The sequence below is a fragment of the Rhinolophus ferrumequinum genome, chromosome 10 (assembly GCF_004115265.2).
Source record: "Rhinolophus ferrumequinum isolate MPI-CBG mRhiFer1 chromosome 10, mRhiFer1_v1.p, whole genome shotgun sequence".
NCBI classification, from domain to species: Eukaryota; Metazoa; Chordata; class Mammalia; order Chiroptera; family Rhinolophidae; genus Rhinolophus; species Rhinolophus ferrumequinum.
In genome coordinates this window covers 5,320,188-5,337,588 of record NC_046293.1, presented here as the reverse complement: position 1 = coordinate 5,337,588, position 17,401 = coordinate 5,320,188, and the positions used below count along the sequence as shown (strand labels likewise).

Genomic DNA, 17,401 nt, shown 5'->3' with positions numbered 1-17,401 from the left:
ATGGTAAATCTTATGTGTATTTTTATCACAATAAAAAAATAAAAAACACGAAACCAAACCTCACTCCTGAGGCTGCCAGCACAAAGAGTAGGACTCCTGGAGCGCTTGAATTCACGCTGCTACTTACTAAGTAATTTTCTCCTCTTTGAGTCTCCGTTTCCCCATCGGTAAAACAGGCGTGAAAAAAGCACCAAGCCCTAGGGCTGCTTTGAAGAGGAAAGGAGGTAGGTAACCCACGTAAAGATCCTGGGTTATATACCCAAATTCGGCCAGTGGATTCAACCACCTGCATACCTCGGAGCCTACTTGTGTGCAGCCCGAGCTTGGAAAGCAGTGCACAGGGCAAAACAAACTTTGCAAGTAGTAGGCGGCAGAGAGAAGTAAACAAGTAAACAGATCACACTTGTAGCAGTTGTGTTGCTACTCGTACCTACCTGGGTCTTGGATTCAGCGCGCTGGGACTGGAGAGGCGGCCCCGGGGGCGGGCAGGGGCGGGGCTGGCGGTTTATACGGTTGCACGCGGACTGCCAGCTGCACACAGGACGCCTCCTTGCTGCAGTTCTCCCGGCACCGCCGCCAACAGCATCGCTACCCCCGACGCGAGGTGAGTACAAGGCCTGCCTCCCCTGCGGGGACCTTAACCCTGCTGCCGCCCGCCCCCTCCGCCCAGCCCGAGCCCGGCAGGTAAGCGCCCAGGCTGCCATCCTGGGTGCAGAGCGGCTGAAAGGTTGGGGACCCGTGACCAGGTTTTTCTGTCCAGGGCAGCTGTCGGGTGTGTCACTTGCGGACGACGTCTCAAAACCCTGGCTCCGAAACGTCCCCTTTCTGGCGGGGGCTCCAGCCGCGGCCGCGCGGGCCTCAGTCTCAGCATCAGTGCGATGGGCGGCCTCTCCGCGCCCCGCCCGGAGGGCCGGATGCCCGGTTGCCCTGCTCCTTTCTCCTGCGCGGCCTCCTGGGGCCGGGCTCCCTTGCCCTCCCGGGCCGTGCACCGGGCCAGAGCGCGGGACTGGCAGCCTCGGGCTGCGACGACCCAGCCCGGTGTCCACTAAAAAAGAGAAGATGGCGTCGGGCACTGTCCCCGCCGGGACCCGAGTCGCCGCGTACGTGCGAAGGGCTGGAGACAGGCTTGACTACGGGGCGCGGGGGGAAGTCCGGAGCAGGAACTTGCGCGACCCGGGCGCGGCCGCCACCCCACCTGCCCGCGACCTGCACAGGTGCGCCTTTTACAGGTGCGCCTGCGGGTGGCCGCGCACGGACCGGCCGGGGCGCTGCGGCCTGGTCTCGTGAACAGCGAGCCGGCCGGCCGGCGCTCGGCTCTTGGGGGGCCGCAGGGCGCGTTCCATCCGGTGACCGGCAGGGCCTGCCCCACTCGGCCCGAGTGAGCCCCTGTGGAGCTCGGGGCTGGGACTTGTGTGACGCGCTTAGGCCTCCTGGCTGCAAATCACTTTGTAAACCGTTAATTGTTACTGTAATTTTTGCTACAATGTGCCACCCCGGGCGGTGGGACGTTGTTGTTTTTGCTGCTGCTGCTGCTGCTGCTGTAACATTTTTCTTTGGAGCACCTGCTGCGGCTGGGCCCGCGAAAGGGTTTTCCTGGTCAGCTTCGCTCCACCTTCCCAGGAAGGGAGGTGCTCAGTCTTATCCTTCCCCCATTAGGAAGGGGATAGACGATTGAGTTCTATGCTGGCTGCACTCCCAGGACGGAACCTGATTTTACGGATGGAGAAACTGTGACTTAAGTTCCAGGAAGCAATTTAAATGCTGTCTAGCATGTAAAGCCCAGAGCTGTGTTCTGGAAGCCATGCCAAAACCCTCCTCCATTCAGCCACTTTTCACCTGTGTTGTCCTACACGGGTTACTCCACTTCTGAGCCTCAGTTTGCTCATTCTGTAAAATGGGTCCATGAGGTTTCCTAGCAGGTGTAGAGAACACCTACCCAAGTATTGGCTGTTTTTGACTGGAGTTAACACTTTAAACTTATTTCTACTTATTTTGGGCATGCCTTAGGAACAAATCCTTAGGAGTGGCACATTTTTGTACTTATTGGTGCTGTTTTTGCACATCTTCCCTAACTGGTCTGTCTGAGGCAGTGGCTGGGCCTGGGTCCCAATGTTGGCATCTGGCTGTTGTGTGGTGCTCTTCACCACTGTCTTACTCTTCTCCACTCTTCTCCTCTCTTTTCACTCCAGGATTTGGGGATTTCCCCATTTTTTGAACCTCAAGGTCACAGGGTTGTCACTGATTGATTTAGCTGTGGCTTTTCCAGCCTTGCCAACATTAGGTTGTACAAGTTTATTTTTGCTTGTTTTGGGTTTTAAACGTCTGAAATGTTTGGGGAGACTGCCTTTCAAGCTCTGGACTTTCAGCCAGTGCCTCAGAATGTCCTCCTGGGTAGGGAGAACACATTTAATCAACCTTGTAAGTTGGCCACCAGTTGATTTTTTTTTTTCTTTTGGGTGGGAACTATCTTAGCAGGGATATGTATTTCTCCAAGCACCAGGGATCCTGTGACACTTTCCATGGGATGGTGTGAGGCCTAAAATAAATGGAGTGATACGCTCAACATGGTCCCTGTGGATGTCACACGAATCATCCTTCTTTGTTAGCTCAGCTCAGTTGCTGCCTCCTCTGAGAAGTCTGCCCTGACTCTCTCATCTGCAGGTGCAGCCCTCCCTCTCCTCCCACCAGTTCCTTTGTCCTAGGACGTTATTTTATTATCTGGAGGACACCAAAGACAGTGTGAAATGGCCCGTTTGGGCTCACTTGGTGTGAGTTACATCCAGGAGAACAGGAGCCCCAAATGTCATAGCCAAGAGTCGGGGCACACTGGGGAGAGAAGCGGGATAGAAGGTTGTAAGCATGTTAACGTTGTTAGTTTCAGGTGGTTAGTAGGTGTAAAAGCTGGGTTTGCTGAGCTGCAAAGAAACCAGAGAGCACTGTTAGCACATTTTTTTTCACTTCTGATTGTCTCTCTCTAATAAACGGAAGGGTTTTGGGGAAAGGTTCCATTCAGCAGTGTCGTGAAGCTGACCTCAAAGGCATTTTCAATCCTCTCCCTGGAAAGCATCCTGTTTGTAGTGAAGCTATTAAGTTTGTAGACAGTTAATGGCTTCTTGCTTCCCCTGCCTTGGACATAGTGGCTCCCACAAGAGTCGGCTGTTTTTCTCTCTGCCCAGAACAATTCCAAGAGGTTTTAAGGAAGTTCGCGGCATGCTCGGGTTTTGTTGTTGGCGGCCACCAGGAAGCCTGCAGCGGTCCAAAGTGGACATGTGCAGCCACCCCCGCGTCCCTTTGTCCTACTGTGGTTGGTTGGGGCCGGGCCCTGGGAGAAGTACTGAACCCAAGCAGATAAGGCTCGTTGGGCCCCAGGCAGGAGCGAGGCCAGGCCTGGTGTCCATGGCACTGGGCGGGCTCAGGGAGGGCAGCTGCTTTTCCTAGTGTCAATATTAGGATGTGACAACACAAAACATCCACCAGGCCTCGCTGGGCACTGCGTGGTAAACCTGTTTTTCTGGAGGTGGGAGAAGATACCCCGTCACTGAGACTGAGAGGAAGTGCAAGCTCTAGAGTGAAGAGAAGCCCACTTGGCTCTTTGGGGAGGGTCATTGTGATTTGGAGATTTAAGATTGAGTGAACTTGACTGAAATGTTTCCCCAAGAAATGACCTGTGTGTGCCTGTGACTTGGAGCTCAGCCTCTCGATAGAAAAGGCTCTATCCAGGCAAGGCCAAAAGAGATCAGACTTCCCATGTACAGAGGTACAGACCGTGATGTGGCAGGGACACCCCAGGTCCGACCTGCGGTGCTCAGCACCAGGTGCCCCTCTTTGGAGCTCCCGGCTCACTGGATGATAGCTTTCCATTAGGGAGCTGTGTGCCACGCATGCAGCGGCTGCCCCCGTCCCACAGCCACCTTGCCCACTGGGCTGTCACGCCTGCCCTTTTACAAAAGGGGAGGCTGTGTCCAGTCCAGGGTCCCCCAGCCAGGACTTGGCTGTCACCGTGAGCCCTGCTCCCTCATTCTGGTTTACAGTGTACTGTCTGGCTCCCCTCGAGCTGTCCCTGTTCACTGGGTCCTTGCATTGAGCTGGGGCAGACAGACAGGTAAACATTTAATGAGACCATAATGGGCTAAGTGCCCAATCCAGGTCTGTTTACCCAAGGTGCTGGGACAACGCAGATAAGCAATTAATTCTGTCCTGGGGAGGTGGGGGAGCTGCATTCTGGGCCCCACGCCTGGAGGAGGGAGCAGGTCCCCCAGGCCAGCCTGCAGAGGCAGAGGGCGTGTGTAAAGGTGAGGGTGGGGATTCAAAAGTGCTGGTGGGGGCGGTTTGGCCCCATGAGACAGACGGCCTTGTCCCAGGGAGGAAATGAGAGCCGCCCCCCCATCCCCAGACTGCTGAGTGTGTGTGTGTGTGTGTGTGTGTGTGTTTGTGTGTGTGTGTGTATCCGGTGAGTGATGGAAAGCCCTCAGAAGGCACTGAGGGGAACCCCCAAGCTGGAAGGAAGGAGAACCCGGAGGGTTGTGTCTGCCTCACTGAGCCCCTCAGCGTCTGGGCCCATCCAGGCATAGTCCTGCACTTACTTAAATACTTCTTGAGAAGTTATTTTAAGTACATGCTTTTTAAACTTAAACTGCAGACCTGGTGGTGTCTTGGCACCCTGACTTTCTAATGGTGACAGAAAAGCACAGGGGTCCCCTTTCTGGTGTCCAGGAGGACGTGGTTGCCTGGACCACTTTATGACTTGCAGGACGGGACCCCCAGGTTTTTCTTGCGTTGTTTCCCCCACCCCCTTTTTCTGTTCGTCTCATTGAACTGTGTGTTATAACAATACCCCAGACTGGGTGGCTCATAAGCATTGAAACTGATTTCTCACAGTTCTGGGTGCCGGAAGTCCAAGGTCAGGGTGCCGCAGACTTCCTGTATGCTCGTGCTGGCATGGAGACTCACATGGAGGACCGGCCAGGAGCTCTCCTGGCCTCTGTCAGAAAAGCACTAATCCTATTGGGGGAGCCTCCCAAAGGCCCCGCCTCCTACGGCCATGCCCTGTGGCCATCAGGTTTGCAACATGGGAATTTTGGGGGGACATAGACATTCGGAGCACAGCAGACTGATTTAAAATTACCTTCAAAATCAGTCGTTCAGAGAATTATTAACCTGTTACACTTCCTCTACAGTTCGGAGTATTTCTATATTCAAGAAGGAAAAGACCTAAACTCCCCAACATGTGTTTTACAAATGAGGAATTAGGGGCCCAGAGGGGCTAAGGAACTTGTGTAAAGTCACACAGCCACACTGGACTAGAACCCTGGCGTCCCCCAAGCCGAGCGACCGCCAGTTTCCTCCAGGCAGGGCTGTTGACACGGCCCCTCTCCACCAGACCAGGGGCCAAGCTGGCCTGTGATGAGGCAGAAGCTGACGTGGACTCTTTGGGCCACCCACCCCTCTGTGATATACCTGACACAAACTAAACGGAAACAGCTTTCTCACGCTGGGCAGGTGTAAAGGCAGGACAAGCTCAGGCACACCTGTTTCTTTCCACCTTCCTAAGGGCTTACGACGAAATCTGAAACACGCAGAGGTACAATTGGAAATAGGAAAGGATTCACTTCGGTCTTGTCTCTGTACCGCTCTGTGGGTTTCAGGGTTACAACTCAAATCCTCTCCCCAGCCCCGAGGGTTGGCTCCTTGTTATTTTCCCTGTGCAGTTGAGGCAGTGGCCAAGAGAGAGGTGGTCACGTGCCCAGCGTCATACCGTACACGGTCCACAAATGTGTTGCTGGGGTTTGGGGTGAGGGAGGGTCCGTTTAACTATAGAAGTAATTACGTACTCGTTGGAACTAGAACTCCTCAAGTGTGTTCCTCCACCCCCGTGAATTCCATTAGCCCGTCCAGAGGTAAGAACCACTATGGTTGTACACATTTCCTTCCGGATCTTCCATGCGTTTCCACTCACGTATTATGTACATAACCGGTGAAACATAACACATTTGCATAAATGGCGTCACAACTGGTTCCTCGTCTTGTTTGTGTCACTCTGCAGTTAACCTTGACTTCTTTCCATCTTCCTACACAGAGACCCACCTCCTTCCATTTTTGCAGTGGCCCCCCTGCCCACCAGGTGTGGATTTGGGGAGGAAAAGGGCATAGGTTTTGCGCCTGGGGGGGCTCGCATTCCCTGGTGCTGAGGGCGACCCTCGCACCTGGAACCAAATCGGACCTGAGCAGCTCCCGCCAAACTTGGACCTAAACTGTGGTTATGAAGAAAGTGTGTCTTGGCGTTGGAGGCCTCATTTAACGAAGCTCATCCTTCGGGTGTGTGACAAGCCCTTCACTGCTAAAGCTCAGTTTCCTCATCTGTAAATAGGGAATAATGTTCCTCCCTCCCATAGGGTTAAAACTGGAAAATGCCCGATGCTGTATGTGCACATGCACGTTTTACCTTCATTTTCATGCAGCCTCACCCATCATGTGCTTGGAGGACAGGATGCCGGGAGGAATAATGCTAGTGTTTTTCTGAGAGCATTGACCCACACTGCGGGGTCAGTGAGTATTTTTGGAGCCCGGATGTGGATAGTATGATTGTATGGCAGAGAGACTCTGAAATCCCATTCTCAATTCTCTCAGGCCTCCCTCTGTGAAATGGGGCAGAGTCCCCTCCTTCTGAGGGAGCTTGGACTCAGTAGATGCAAATAAAAACAACGTGGGGTCACTAGCAGCATAGCGTGCAGCCCAGGCGCACAGAGGGCAGCCCTCGCGTGAGGCCACAGAAGCCGAGACTGGACTTCCTGCCCCGGCCCTCTCACCCCAGTGGATGGCTGTGTCTGCACCTGGGTTCAAGGTGGATCAGGCCTGCACCTGCGCTGCCATTCAAGGAGGAGGGCTGCACTGCAGGAGGGGTCGCAGGACTGAGTGGCCATGGCTCCAGGGGTCCATTCCAAGCCTTCCAGTTCCAAATTAGTGAGCAATGCCCACCACCCCCCGCAGGTGAATTTCCAACTTTTCTTTTTGCTTAGAATACCTCTCTCTCCCTCTCCCTCCCTGTCTTTTTTTCTCTTGTTATTTCTCCGTCACTTAAGGGAAGTGAACCCTGCCCACCTCAATCAAACAAGCTGTCTTGTGCGCCTGCAGATTCATAGTGGAGGCCGGAGCCTGGACTTCCCCTGCCAGGTGGGGAGGGAGTAGGAGGAGGTGGGTGGGAGGTGGGGGCTTGGTTCCTGAAACAGACCTTTGGGACAAACATTTCCATTTCAGACCAAGTCAAGGTATTAACTCAAAACAGTGACGTTTGCTTTAGTTTTCAGTAGGTGTCCAGCATGGTAGTAAAATTCAAGAGCACAAAAGCATATACAGTAAAAATGAAGTCTCCCGCCCACCTCTGTCCCTGAGCCACTCCCTTCCCTCTTTCTCCTTCAGGAGATCCGTGCAGATAGAAGTGTTTGTTTATGTCTTTATTTTTACACACTGGCAGCAGCACAGTTTACACAGTTACAAGCTTGGCTCCCTGCTGTGTTCATGTAGTCGTGCCTTCAGGATCTTGGCACCGTACCTACCGATTCACTGCCCATCTTTTTCAGGGCTGCCGGGTATGGGCTGGGTTTACATAGGATCCTTTTCTAGAAATCAAAGTGTATGTGCATTTGTGACTTTCATAGACGGTGATTGTCAAGTTGGCCTCCAGACAAGCAGGAACTAGCTGGGAAGTAGCTGGTCCACCGTGGGGGTGAGGGGACCCTGGCTGCTGCCCTCCCTAGGGGTTTGTTTATTCCTAACCAGCTTCCGAGCCCCTGCTGGGCAGCAGCAAAGGGGCAACAGTTGCAGTTTTTTTAATCCTCTTAGCAGCCTAGAGGTTGTGCTGTTTCCATGCAGGAATCCCTCCAGGCTTAGGCTCATGTGGCTGGTCCTGGTCGCACAGTGGTGGCAGAGCTGGGACTGCGACCTGGGTCTGTCCCGATGAGGTCAGGCCTTGTCTGCCAGAGTGTGCACCTGATGCTTTGAGCACTGGGTGCTCTGTCACACAGCATCACCCCGCTCGTGGATGGGGGCAGGGCTGGGGACTGAGATGCGTGTGGGTGGGGAGCCCCGTGGAAAAGATTAGGGACTGGCTTGTGCCAGCTGGGTCTACCCAGCAACCACTGGCCTGGCATCTAGGACTCCAATGACCAGGTGGCATTGATGGGTCCCCAAAGGTATCACCTGTTCCTGCTTTGCTGACACATGGCAGGGCTGGGCTTGGGGAGACTGAGGGTCCACCCTCCAAGGAGGGGCCAGCTGTGTATGGGGGAGGGGCACAGGCTATGAACCCTCCACTGCCCCTGCCTGTGACCCATCTGGTCCCTTCCACCCTCTACACCTTGGTTTGCCCTTTTGTGAAGTAGAAATTGTCAAGAGTCCTGCCTGGGTCTGAGGGTCCCGCACCAGGAGGTTGATCCCCCTCCCCCGTTCCTGCAGCCTTGGCCTTGCTGCTTTTGTGGAACACCTACTATGTGCTGCATGGGACAGATCTCTACTCACTCAGCTTTGCTGCAATCCTGGGAGAGAGATGGCATTTCCCAGATTTGGAAACTGAGGCTTGGCCAGGAGCTGGTAGTCTAAGGGCAGAGCTGTTTTTCACCAAAAGCAGACTGGCCAGCCCAGAGCCTGTTGCCCCTCTGTCTTCTAAGTCCTGCAGGTGTCCCCTTGGCCGTGTGGGTAGGTGTCTTCTATACAGAGGTTAGATTTGCATCTCTTCTGTGGGCAAAATAGGGTTCCTGGCTGGTTTTTCCACTGAGTATATAGGAGGGTTAAGTGTGGGGGCTGCGGCCTGGGTGGGGACCCATGGGTAGGTGCCTTCCTTTCACCAAAGAAGTGCTTTAAGCTGCTCGTTTGCAAATCTGCTGGGAAAAAATAGATGCTTAAAAGCAGGCCGGGCTCCTGGAGCTGCAGCTGTCGCGACCTCAGTGCTTGGCTTTGTTTAGTCATTTGACCAACAACGTTGCTCTGCTCTGTGCTGTGTGCAGGGAACCAGAGAGGAAGAATAAAGGCAGCTCCTGTCTTGTTCCCTGCTTCCTCTGCGGCAGGCGTGCATTCTGTCCGTTTGTCCTGTGAAGTAGGTGCCAGTAGTATCGGTGAGGAAACTGGAGGAGCAGAACACCCAGCAGCCTGGCTCCAGAGCCGCGCTTTAAACCACCACAGGTGAAGAAACCGCGACGGCTGGTGTGCTTGTGTGCTTGGCAGTGGAGATAGAAGGGAGCAGAGACCCGTCTGCAGGAGCCTCTGAGGTCCGCAGCCTGACTCCAGGCTCCGGGAAGGGGCTGCTAGAGCCGTTCTTTAGGGACTGCTAGGAATGAGCCATCCAAAGCAGACTGAGGCTGGCTGCCAGCAGGCATTGCCCGTGCAAAGGCTTGGAGGCTTGACCTGTTGGAGCCCAAGATGACGGTGGCAGAGCTGAGGCTGGCGAGGCATCCAGGGGGAGAAGAGGGCAGAAGAGGGCGCCGAGAGCAGTGTGGCATAACTCCCGAGGGGACTGGGAGCCGAGTGGAGCGGTGACAGGGTCAGATCTGAGGCTGCCGCGATTGGAGAGAGCCCAGCTGCAGACTAGAGACAAGCAAGGTAGCTGGAGCAGGGCCAGGCAGGAGGTGACCAGCACTGGGCCACCGCCAGGGGACTGGGGCAGCTGGAGGAACAGGAACTGAGAGGCTGCCGCCGGGACCCTGCCCCCAAGTCCCAGCCCCACTCGAGTTCTCCCGCTCTGACCTAGAGCCCCAGGGCCAGCCCAGGCCGGCCTGGCCGGCGAGCATCGATGAGAATCCACACACACGGCTTAAATCAGGGCCTGACAATATAGATGCTTAAACAGAATGTGCTGGTGCGTGCCTGGAAAAGGGACCCCATTAGTATGCGGCCATTATCCCCGTGTAACAGATGAGGAAACAGTGCCCTGACTGAGACCTCATCGCAAACGAGTGGTTGTGTGAGGACGTAACTCAAGGTTCTCCTGCCCCCTCAGAGTGTAGGTGCTTGAAACCCAGCTCCGTGTGACTCTGGAGCAGGGAGGGGAGTCTGGTGTCTGTTCCAGGCCAGCTCAGTTCGAGAGGTCCAGCAGGCTCTGGGGACCCACAGAAAGGTGTGGACTGGGGCCCTGCCCCAGAAGAGTTCAGTCTGTTGGGAGGCACCACCACACCATTCACCCACCCCCTGGAGCCGGTCAGACACGTTCAGGCCGCAACCCCAGCCTGACCGAGCTGCCAGTGGTCACTGTCCCTGGTCAGGCCCCTGCCCCTGTAGGACTTGCGTCCCTTATCCCATTTGATGCTGAAGGACTCTGGGAATGTCTGCTGAGGGGCCGATGGATGACAGGATGGGGGGTCCAGGTGAGGCTCAGAGGCCACATGCCCAGTGAAGCCCCTTTGCCTGCAGGGGCAGCAGGGGTTGTCCCAGGAGCCTCCTGCGGAGTGGGTGGGGGTAGAGGGTAAGAAAAGGGGCATCTGGGAGGCAGATGCAAATGCGTCTGGGGCTGCTTTCCCTGGGAAATGATCATTTGCATGGCCACTGAGTCTCAGGCCTGCAGGGCCTGCTTCTGTGCGAGCTCACTCTTCCTCACCTTGCCGACCACCCTAACAAGCTCAAGTGCACGTGCACGCACGCTGCTTACAATGCGCAGTGTTAAAACACGTCTTCCACGAAAGTTGTCTCCATTTATCTGGGTCTTTTATATCCTTTAATGGGGGTTTTAAATTTTTCTCCATACAGATTTTAAGCATCCTTTGTTAGATTTCTAACCCAAACCCTTACATTTCTGTAAATATGTATTTTTTTTCTACTGTATTTTCTGGTTGTCTTGTAGGAGTGCAATTGATTTCTTTTTATGTTGATCTTTGATCTGGTGACCTTGAAACTCTTGGTAGTTCCAGTAAGTAGTTCTCTACATAAATCTTCATATTTGCTAAAAAGCTTCCCTTTTCTATCTTTCATTAAAATGACCAGATTTTCTTCTGCCGGTTTGAATGTTAAAATGTTTGATTCTTTTAGAGGTCTCCTGTAACTTGCTAAGATTCAGTTACAATTTTTTCCGTTTAAGTCGTAAGTCAATTTAAGTCATCTTGCCTCTTGTATTAGTGCCCCCTCCCCCCGTCACACGTTTTCCTTTTTCTGTTTAAATAGACAAAATTGCCAGAATGGGTCAAAATGGGTTGCATGGATGCCCCAAGGATGCCTGGGGACCAGGTTTGCCACTTTCAGCAGCCCCCATTAAGAGTCATCTCTGGCTACAGAGGCAGCTTCAAACCGTACTGGTTTTGTTCTTTACTTTTTTCTGAAGCGTTATCAAACAACTCTCCCCGGTAGAGGGATGTAGATGCAGCTTGTAGTTTTTCACTGCCACCAAGCATTCTCTGGAACTCATGTGTGAAGAATATGTATCCAGAATGATTCCTGTGCTGGGTGTCTTAAGTTGCTGGTGGCATTTTAGGGCTCTTGGAAATGTCACTGTGACCTTCCCTGTACCTGTGTGCTGGCTTGATGGTTTGGGGGAGTCCCTCGGTCTCAGGCCTACATACTTTTAACACTTTGTCTGCAGGTGCCCTCAGCAGGTGGTAGCACTCCTCCCCTCTTTGGGTGCTGGGGGCCACCCTTCCCCCACCCTCCAGGTCTGACCTGACAGCTCCTTTCAGCGGGAGGGGAAAGGTGCTGTCCTGACAGGTGTGGGTGGCATATGTCATGCCGCGGGCTCTTTGTGGCCTTCGTGGCTGTGTTTACCCGTCTGATTTCTCCAGCCCCAGCTCCGGCTTCTGTTGAGCTGCCTTTCCTGTTCGGCTTTCATCTGGAACAGATGTAAAACTCTGTTTCCCTCTTAGGAAACTCAAACAGCGTCTCTTTGAGAAAGACTCTGGGCATTTGTTCTGTCCAGAACAATACTGTCCTTATGTTTCCTTCTCAAAGGCCAGACTGCCCCAGACCCCAGACTTGTCTGCACCCTTGATGACGTCACGACTACGTCCATCTCTTTGCATGCGTGTTGGGTGCTTTGTTGAGACTAACCTGTCTAGACTCGCCCGAGACACCTGTGGGATGCCCAGCTTCCCTGTGTGTTCCCGTGAGCCCCAGCCCTGCCTTCACAGTCCCAGCTGTCACCCTTGAATGCATCCACTTGTGTAGCCTCGGTGTTCCCGCATGTCCTGCCTGCACGACAGGGATGGACATTGGCCCACCCTAGCTTGGGCAGCGGGGAGACTTGGGGCTCTGTCCCTTCTTGGTTCAGTGCAAGCAAATGTGAGGAGCTCAACATTTTTAAAAACCTAGGACGTTAATGTAAGAAAATTGTGGGTTGCAGTACAATGTTATAACCGTTAGCGCCTACTCCAGTGCTGTAAGAAAATTCCTTTATTTCATCCTCCAACAGCCAAGTGAGGGGCTCCTCATACCTCACAGATGAGAAAACAGTGGCGTCACACAGCTAAGTGGCAGAGCTGGGATTTGAACTGAGGCCCTTTGGGTCCAGAGCCATGTTCTTCATCAGTCTATTCTGGACGTTGGGCTGTCTGGTACAGTGGGGGGGGGGGTCAGTGATGATGAACCAGGTCACAGAATCCTACCCAGCCATCATAAGTGACAATGGAGACATTTGTCGGTGTGGGAATTCACAGTTGTAATAGTTAGGCAGACCGCTGGCTGCCAGGAACAGGAAAGTCAATGAATTATGATTTGAACAGACTGGGTTTTATTTTTCTTACACGTTAGACAGTCAGTGGGTAGCCTGTATTTTTTCTGTGGTCCCAACGACGCCACCAGAGAGCCAACTCTCTACTCCTCTGCCCTGTTCTTAGCACCTAGTACTTACACCTCAGTGTTCTAGAATGGCTGTGCAGCTCCAGCCTTCACTCCTGTGTTGAAGGCAGCAAGTGGGGAGCAGAGTTGACCAGGCTGTGTCTGTTCCCTTTCAACCCCCACGTCAGACTTCTGAGACACCATGCCCACCCTGAGCTAGCTGCAAGGCATGCTGGGAGAGTGAGGAACAGGAGAGACATGATTGGCTTAGATGAACAAGGATTCAGGGCCATCCTTGTGAAGCAGCTTCAGATCGCTGACGTTTAGAGATGTATGGTGGAGAACAGAGAGGCTCGCTGGCTTGCCCCGAGGCACACAGCCAGCGTGGGGCAGGATTCATGCCTGGGGGAGCTGGGTAGGGGGTGGCTGATGATGGTTTTCCCACAGAAAGAGGGGGCCGGGGAAGAGGTAAGGTGACTGAGGGAAAGCCCAGGCTGCATAGTTTTGTGCATTGGTCAGTCTGTGTATGTCTTTCTCCCCCAGAGAAGAAATGTCTCAAGCAGGATCCCTCTCCAGGACCCTCATTTTGTGCACCTTCCTGCAGGAGCATGACCTGCCAGCTGTGGACCAGAATCCTCCCGGCGTGACCACTCTCCTCCAGTACTACGATCCCAATCCCTACCCCTACCCCCAGGGGTAGGTCCCAGTAGCCCTTTGGGCCCCATCCACCCCTATTCCTGGTCAGGTCCCTTTGGGGGCGTGGTTAGAGGAGCAGGCCTTCTGGACTCCTGGGCAGGGCTCCAGAGTGGAATTTCCCCAGGTGTGGTCGTGGAGGCAAGTACCCTGGGCAGGGAAGCTTTGCTCTGACACCAGCTCACCAGGGCCTCTCAGAGCATCCAGCATGTCCACAGTCCCAGGATGGACCTTGGGCAGCAGCCATCAAAATGGCTCAAGCTTGTGGCCTTAGGACAAGGTGCCTCCTGGCCCCAGGGACCAAGATCCCCTGATCAAGCCTTCTAAGTAGCCTGAGGCCACTTCAGACGCAGCTCCTGGCCCTGGCTGTTAGGGCAGCGAAGAGGAGACCTTCCCGGGATCAGCTCCAGGGCTCTAGGTTTTCCCCTTTTGCTTTCGGCCTTGGGACTCTCTTAGTCATTAGGTCCTAGACTTGGGGATCAGCGCTGATCGGGATTTTAGGGCTGGAGGGACCCAAAAATCTGCCTCTTCCCTCCACCCTGCTCCGTTTGTAGATGACAACAGGGGATGTTCAGCCCGGGGCAGCTTTCCTGAGGTCCCACAGGGTATCAGCATACAGGTGGGACCTCAACCTGCCTCCTTGATTGCCAGCCAGCCCTCCCCAGCCCTGGCTGGCCCCCCCATTGTCCCTGGAGTAGCAAGAGCACGACCCCGGGAGACTGGGCAGGTGACCGGGGCTGTGTGGGAATTCCCAGGCAGCTGCCTAGTCACCGGGATGGAATGTATGGGCAAACCCCCGAGAGCAGGACTGAAACTTCCCAGAAACCCAAAGGGGAGGGGAGAGTGTCACACTCTGGCGTTGGGTGGGAGTGTGCCCCACATTTCCATCTGGACACCTGGTTCAGTGAGAGTGGGCGGGGCTCAGATGGGCCAGTGTGCCCCTCCTTTCTGAAAAGGGTGATGCCACGGAGGTGGTTTCAGGATTGGGGACCAGGAAGCAGGTCCCAGAGCCCCACTCACGAGGAGGAGGAGAAGTTCAGACCCGGTAGGAAGCCAACCTCAGTGATCTGAGGGGTCTCAGAGCCCCCAGCTACGTACCCCCACTGCCCCAAATTACCTTCCTGCTCTGTCACCCCAGCGAGTGCTCATATCAGACCCAGAAGCCCCCTGTACGCCCACAGAGGGCAGGCACAGGGTCTACCTGGGACCCGCACTTCTGGGGTCCACGAGGGCTGTTTGCAGCAAAGTGGGAGCCAGAGGAGGGCGTGTCAAGTTCCCTGCCCCTCGCTCTGCCATGAACCCGTGGCCCAGTTGGCTGGGTGGGCCTGGGTGTGAGGGTCACCAGCATAACCCACCCCTGATTTCCTGCACCCTCCCCACAGTGACGTCCCGCATGAGATGGCCATGCGGCTGGCCTTCATTGGGGACGAGATGGAAGCAAGATGGACGCTGCCCCGCATTGCCGAGCTGCCCTGGATGGCCATGCACAGGTGACCAGCCCCTGCCCAGCCCAGCGCTGCCCTCCAGGAGGCCCCCAGGAGTCACCAGCTCCTGGAGCTGGCCTGCTGCCACCTCTTCTTTCCTGCCTTGGCAGCAGACAGAGCTGAACCTAAGTCCCCAGTCAAGCCAAAGGGTCTTGACTTAAAATGACAGGACGTGTCCAGTGTGCTCAGACGGAGCTCTCTGTGTCCTCGGCAGAGCCTTTTGCACCAGGCATCTCGCCTGATGACACTCAGTGTCCAGGATTTGCCGGGTCCAATCCAGACCTCACAGAATTGCTTAAGGTGGGGGCATAGAAACCTTACTCTTCAAGAGCAGGACTAAAGTTGACATGGTCTCTTGGTCCTCAGGGAGGCAGCCTCCTTTTGGGGCGCCTGGGATTCTCTCAAAACAAAGCTCCACTGGAGGGAGGACCTGCGCCCCTGGACCCGCTCTTTGGACCTGTGGACAGTGAGCGTTTTCTGTGTGGCCAGCTCTAGAACGCAAGGCCAAACCCCAGTGAGCTGGCAGGCAGGTGGGGAAAAACAGGAAATCACATGAATTTAGGACCAGAAAAGGTCCATCGAGAGAGGCCCCTACTGGTAGAGCAACCCAGGAAAGGGGGAGAGGAGAAGAGGAGACAGGGAGACGGTCATCTCCCCATGGCTGTCACCTAAAATAAAGGCCATCTCTACCCCTATTCCCTACAGTAACGGCCTGCTCCCTCCCATTTATCTTACAGCTTGGCAACCATCTACAACCAGGCGGGCCTGAGGGGCGTTCTGAGAAGTTTTATGGATGGTCTCACTAACCTCAGGGGGAACAGAAGGTTCTGGAGCGTCCGGACCCTCAGGGACAGGGTAAGCCTTGACGACAGCCCGGCGCTCTGGAGCAGCTGCTCTGGAGGACATTCCGTCTCTGGCTGCCCCAGTCCCCACCACTCCCTATTGTTTCGCCCACCGGGTCCCAGAGGTCTTGGGATTTGGGACGCCTGGTTTCTTAACTGGGTGCACGAGTCTTCCAGGGCCTGGTGTGCTTCAGGCCTGTGCTCAGGCTTTGCCCTTCGTCTGGCAGATATGTCTGCTCGCTCACGCACCTGCCCAGGGCAGCTGCCTCTTCTCCTGACCACTCCTAGTCGTCCCACCAGCATAGCAGATTGTCTTGCACCCCTTCCTCCCAGCAGACCAGCAGCCCCTGGCGGGCTGGCCTGCCCTCCTCTGCTGTGTCCTCAGGGCCACCACGCTCCTCTCCTACGCCTCCTGCCCCCGTCTTTGTGGTCCTTTTGTCCTAGACCTCTGGTTCTGAATAAGGTGCTCCTGTGTCCCCATGGGACCTGACTCCCTCTTCACCTCAGTCTCACGCACAGAGCGGGATCGGCGGCGAGTTATAGAATGAGCAAGCCCCGTCCAGGCCGGCGGGTCTCACTTCTCCCCACCTTCATCCTACAGGGGTCCCCGAATGGGGGGCGTAAGCTGTCTGTGCTGCTGCTGGCGCTGCTCCTGGACTGGGGCCTCCACTTTCTCCAGTGACACTGCTGGCAGTGTGGGATGGGGCTGGCCCCCTCCCTCTGGACCACCACCCTGGAGGTGGCCTTGTTGGTTTTGTTGTCTTTTTAACTGTTTTCTTATGATCCCTTTTTTATATTTAAACTTGTGAGTGCTGGGACGCTCATGAGGTTTCATACTTGTTTTTTCTTGTTTTTGTAAGACAAATGAATTTGTTATACCTCTGGGGTCTCTGGTTAACTGCTCTCTGGGCCCCAGCCCACTCTGCCTGGCCTTCCTCCAATGGGTTGGTCCAGTAGCGGGCAGCGGGGGGAGTGCTGGTCACACCCCCGGGTTTGTGATGCCCAAGGCAAAGAGAACATCTGCTGGATAGATTTCTGAGGGTTGAGGAGAGCTCAATAAAATGTTGGTTTCCCGCGGTCTCTGGTCCTTTCTGGAGGTTTGCAGTGTGGGCTCCATCTTGCCCCTTGAAGGGGGTCAAAGGGAAGGGGACGAAGGGGCGGGCACGCTCTAGCCACCTGTACATGTCATGGCCTCCCGTCTTGTCCCTGCACGGAAGTGCTGCCATGCAGTTTGGCCCACAGGGTAGGTCTGCCCCCTCCCTTCCTGTCGTCCGTGGTGCCTGAAATCCACTTTAGGGGTTATTTCCTCTGGGCTGTCAGGGTTTCTTCTAATGCCTGCTGTCCCCATGTTCACTCGTCCAGCACTCTGACGGCGTAGTGCAGCCTACGGGGCTACTCACGGGGGTGTGGGGGAGAAAGGGGTGGGCCTGGGGCCCCGGGCCCCAGGGGCAGTTTCCAAGGCGCTCGGCCCTTAGTTCATACCAGCTTCAATCTGAGTCAGCAGCGACACAAGAAATCGCTCTTCAGCTCCCAAAGGATAGATCAGAGGCCTGTCCCTCCCAGGAAGGAGAAGGGGTGACGTGGTGACCCAGTGGCCTCAGGATTCCTAAGGAAGTTCCACATAATGCCCCGCCCACC

The 17,401-nt window shown here is 55.0% G+C and overlaps 1 protein-coding gene across 1 annotated transcript; it reads left to right on the top strand.

Annotated features, from left to right (window-relative positions):
• The first annotated feature begins 509 nt into the window (after window positions 1–509).
• Window positions 510–16,960, top strand: BIK (BCL2 interacting killer). The gene is made up of 5 exons (XM_033118032.1): window positions 510–604; window positions 13,288–13,440; window positions 14,820–14,927; window positions 15,659–15,776; window positions 16,365–16,960. Exons 2-5 carry the CDS (start codon window positions 13,295–13,297, stop codon window positions 16,443–16,445), a joined length of 453 nt encoding a protein of 150 aa, XP_032973923.1. The 5' UTR covers window positions 510–604; window positions 13,288–13,294; the 3' UTR covers window positions 16,446–16,960.
• The last annotated feature ends 441 nt before the right edge of the window (window positions 16,961–17,401 follow it).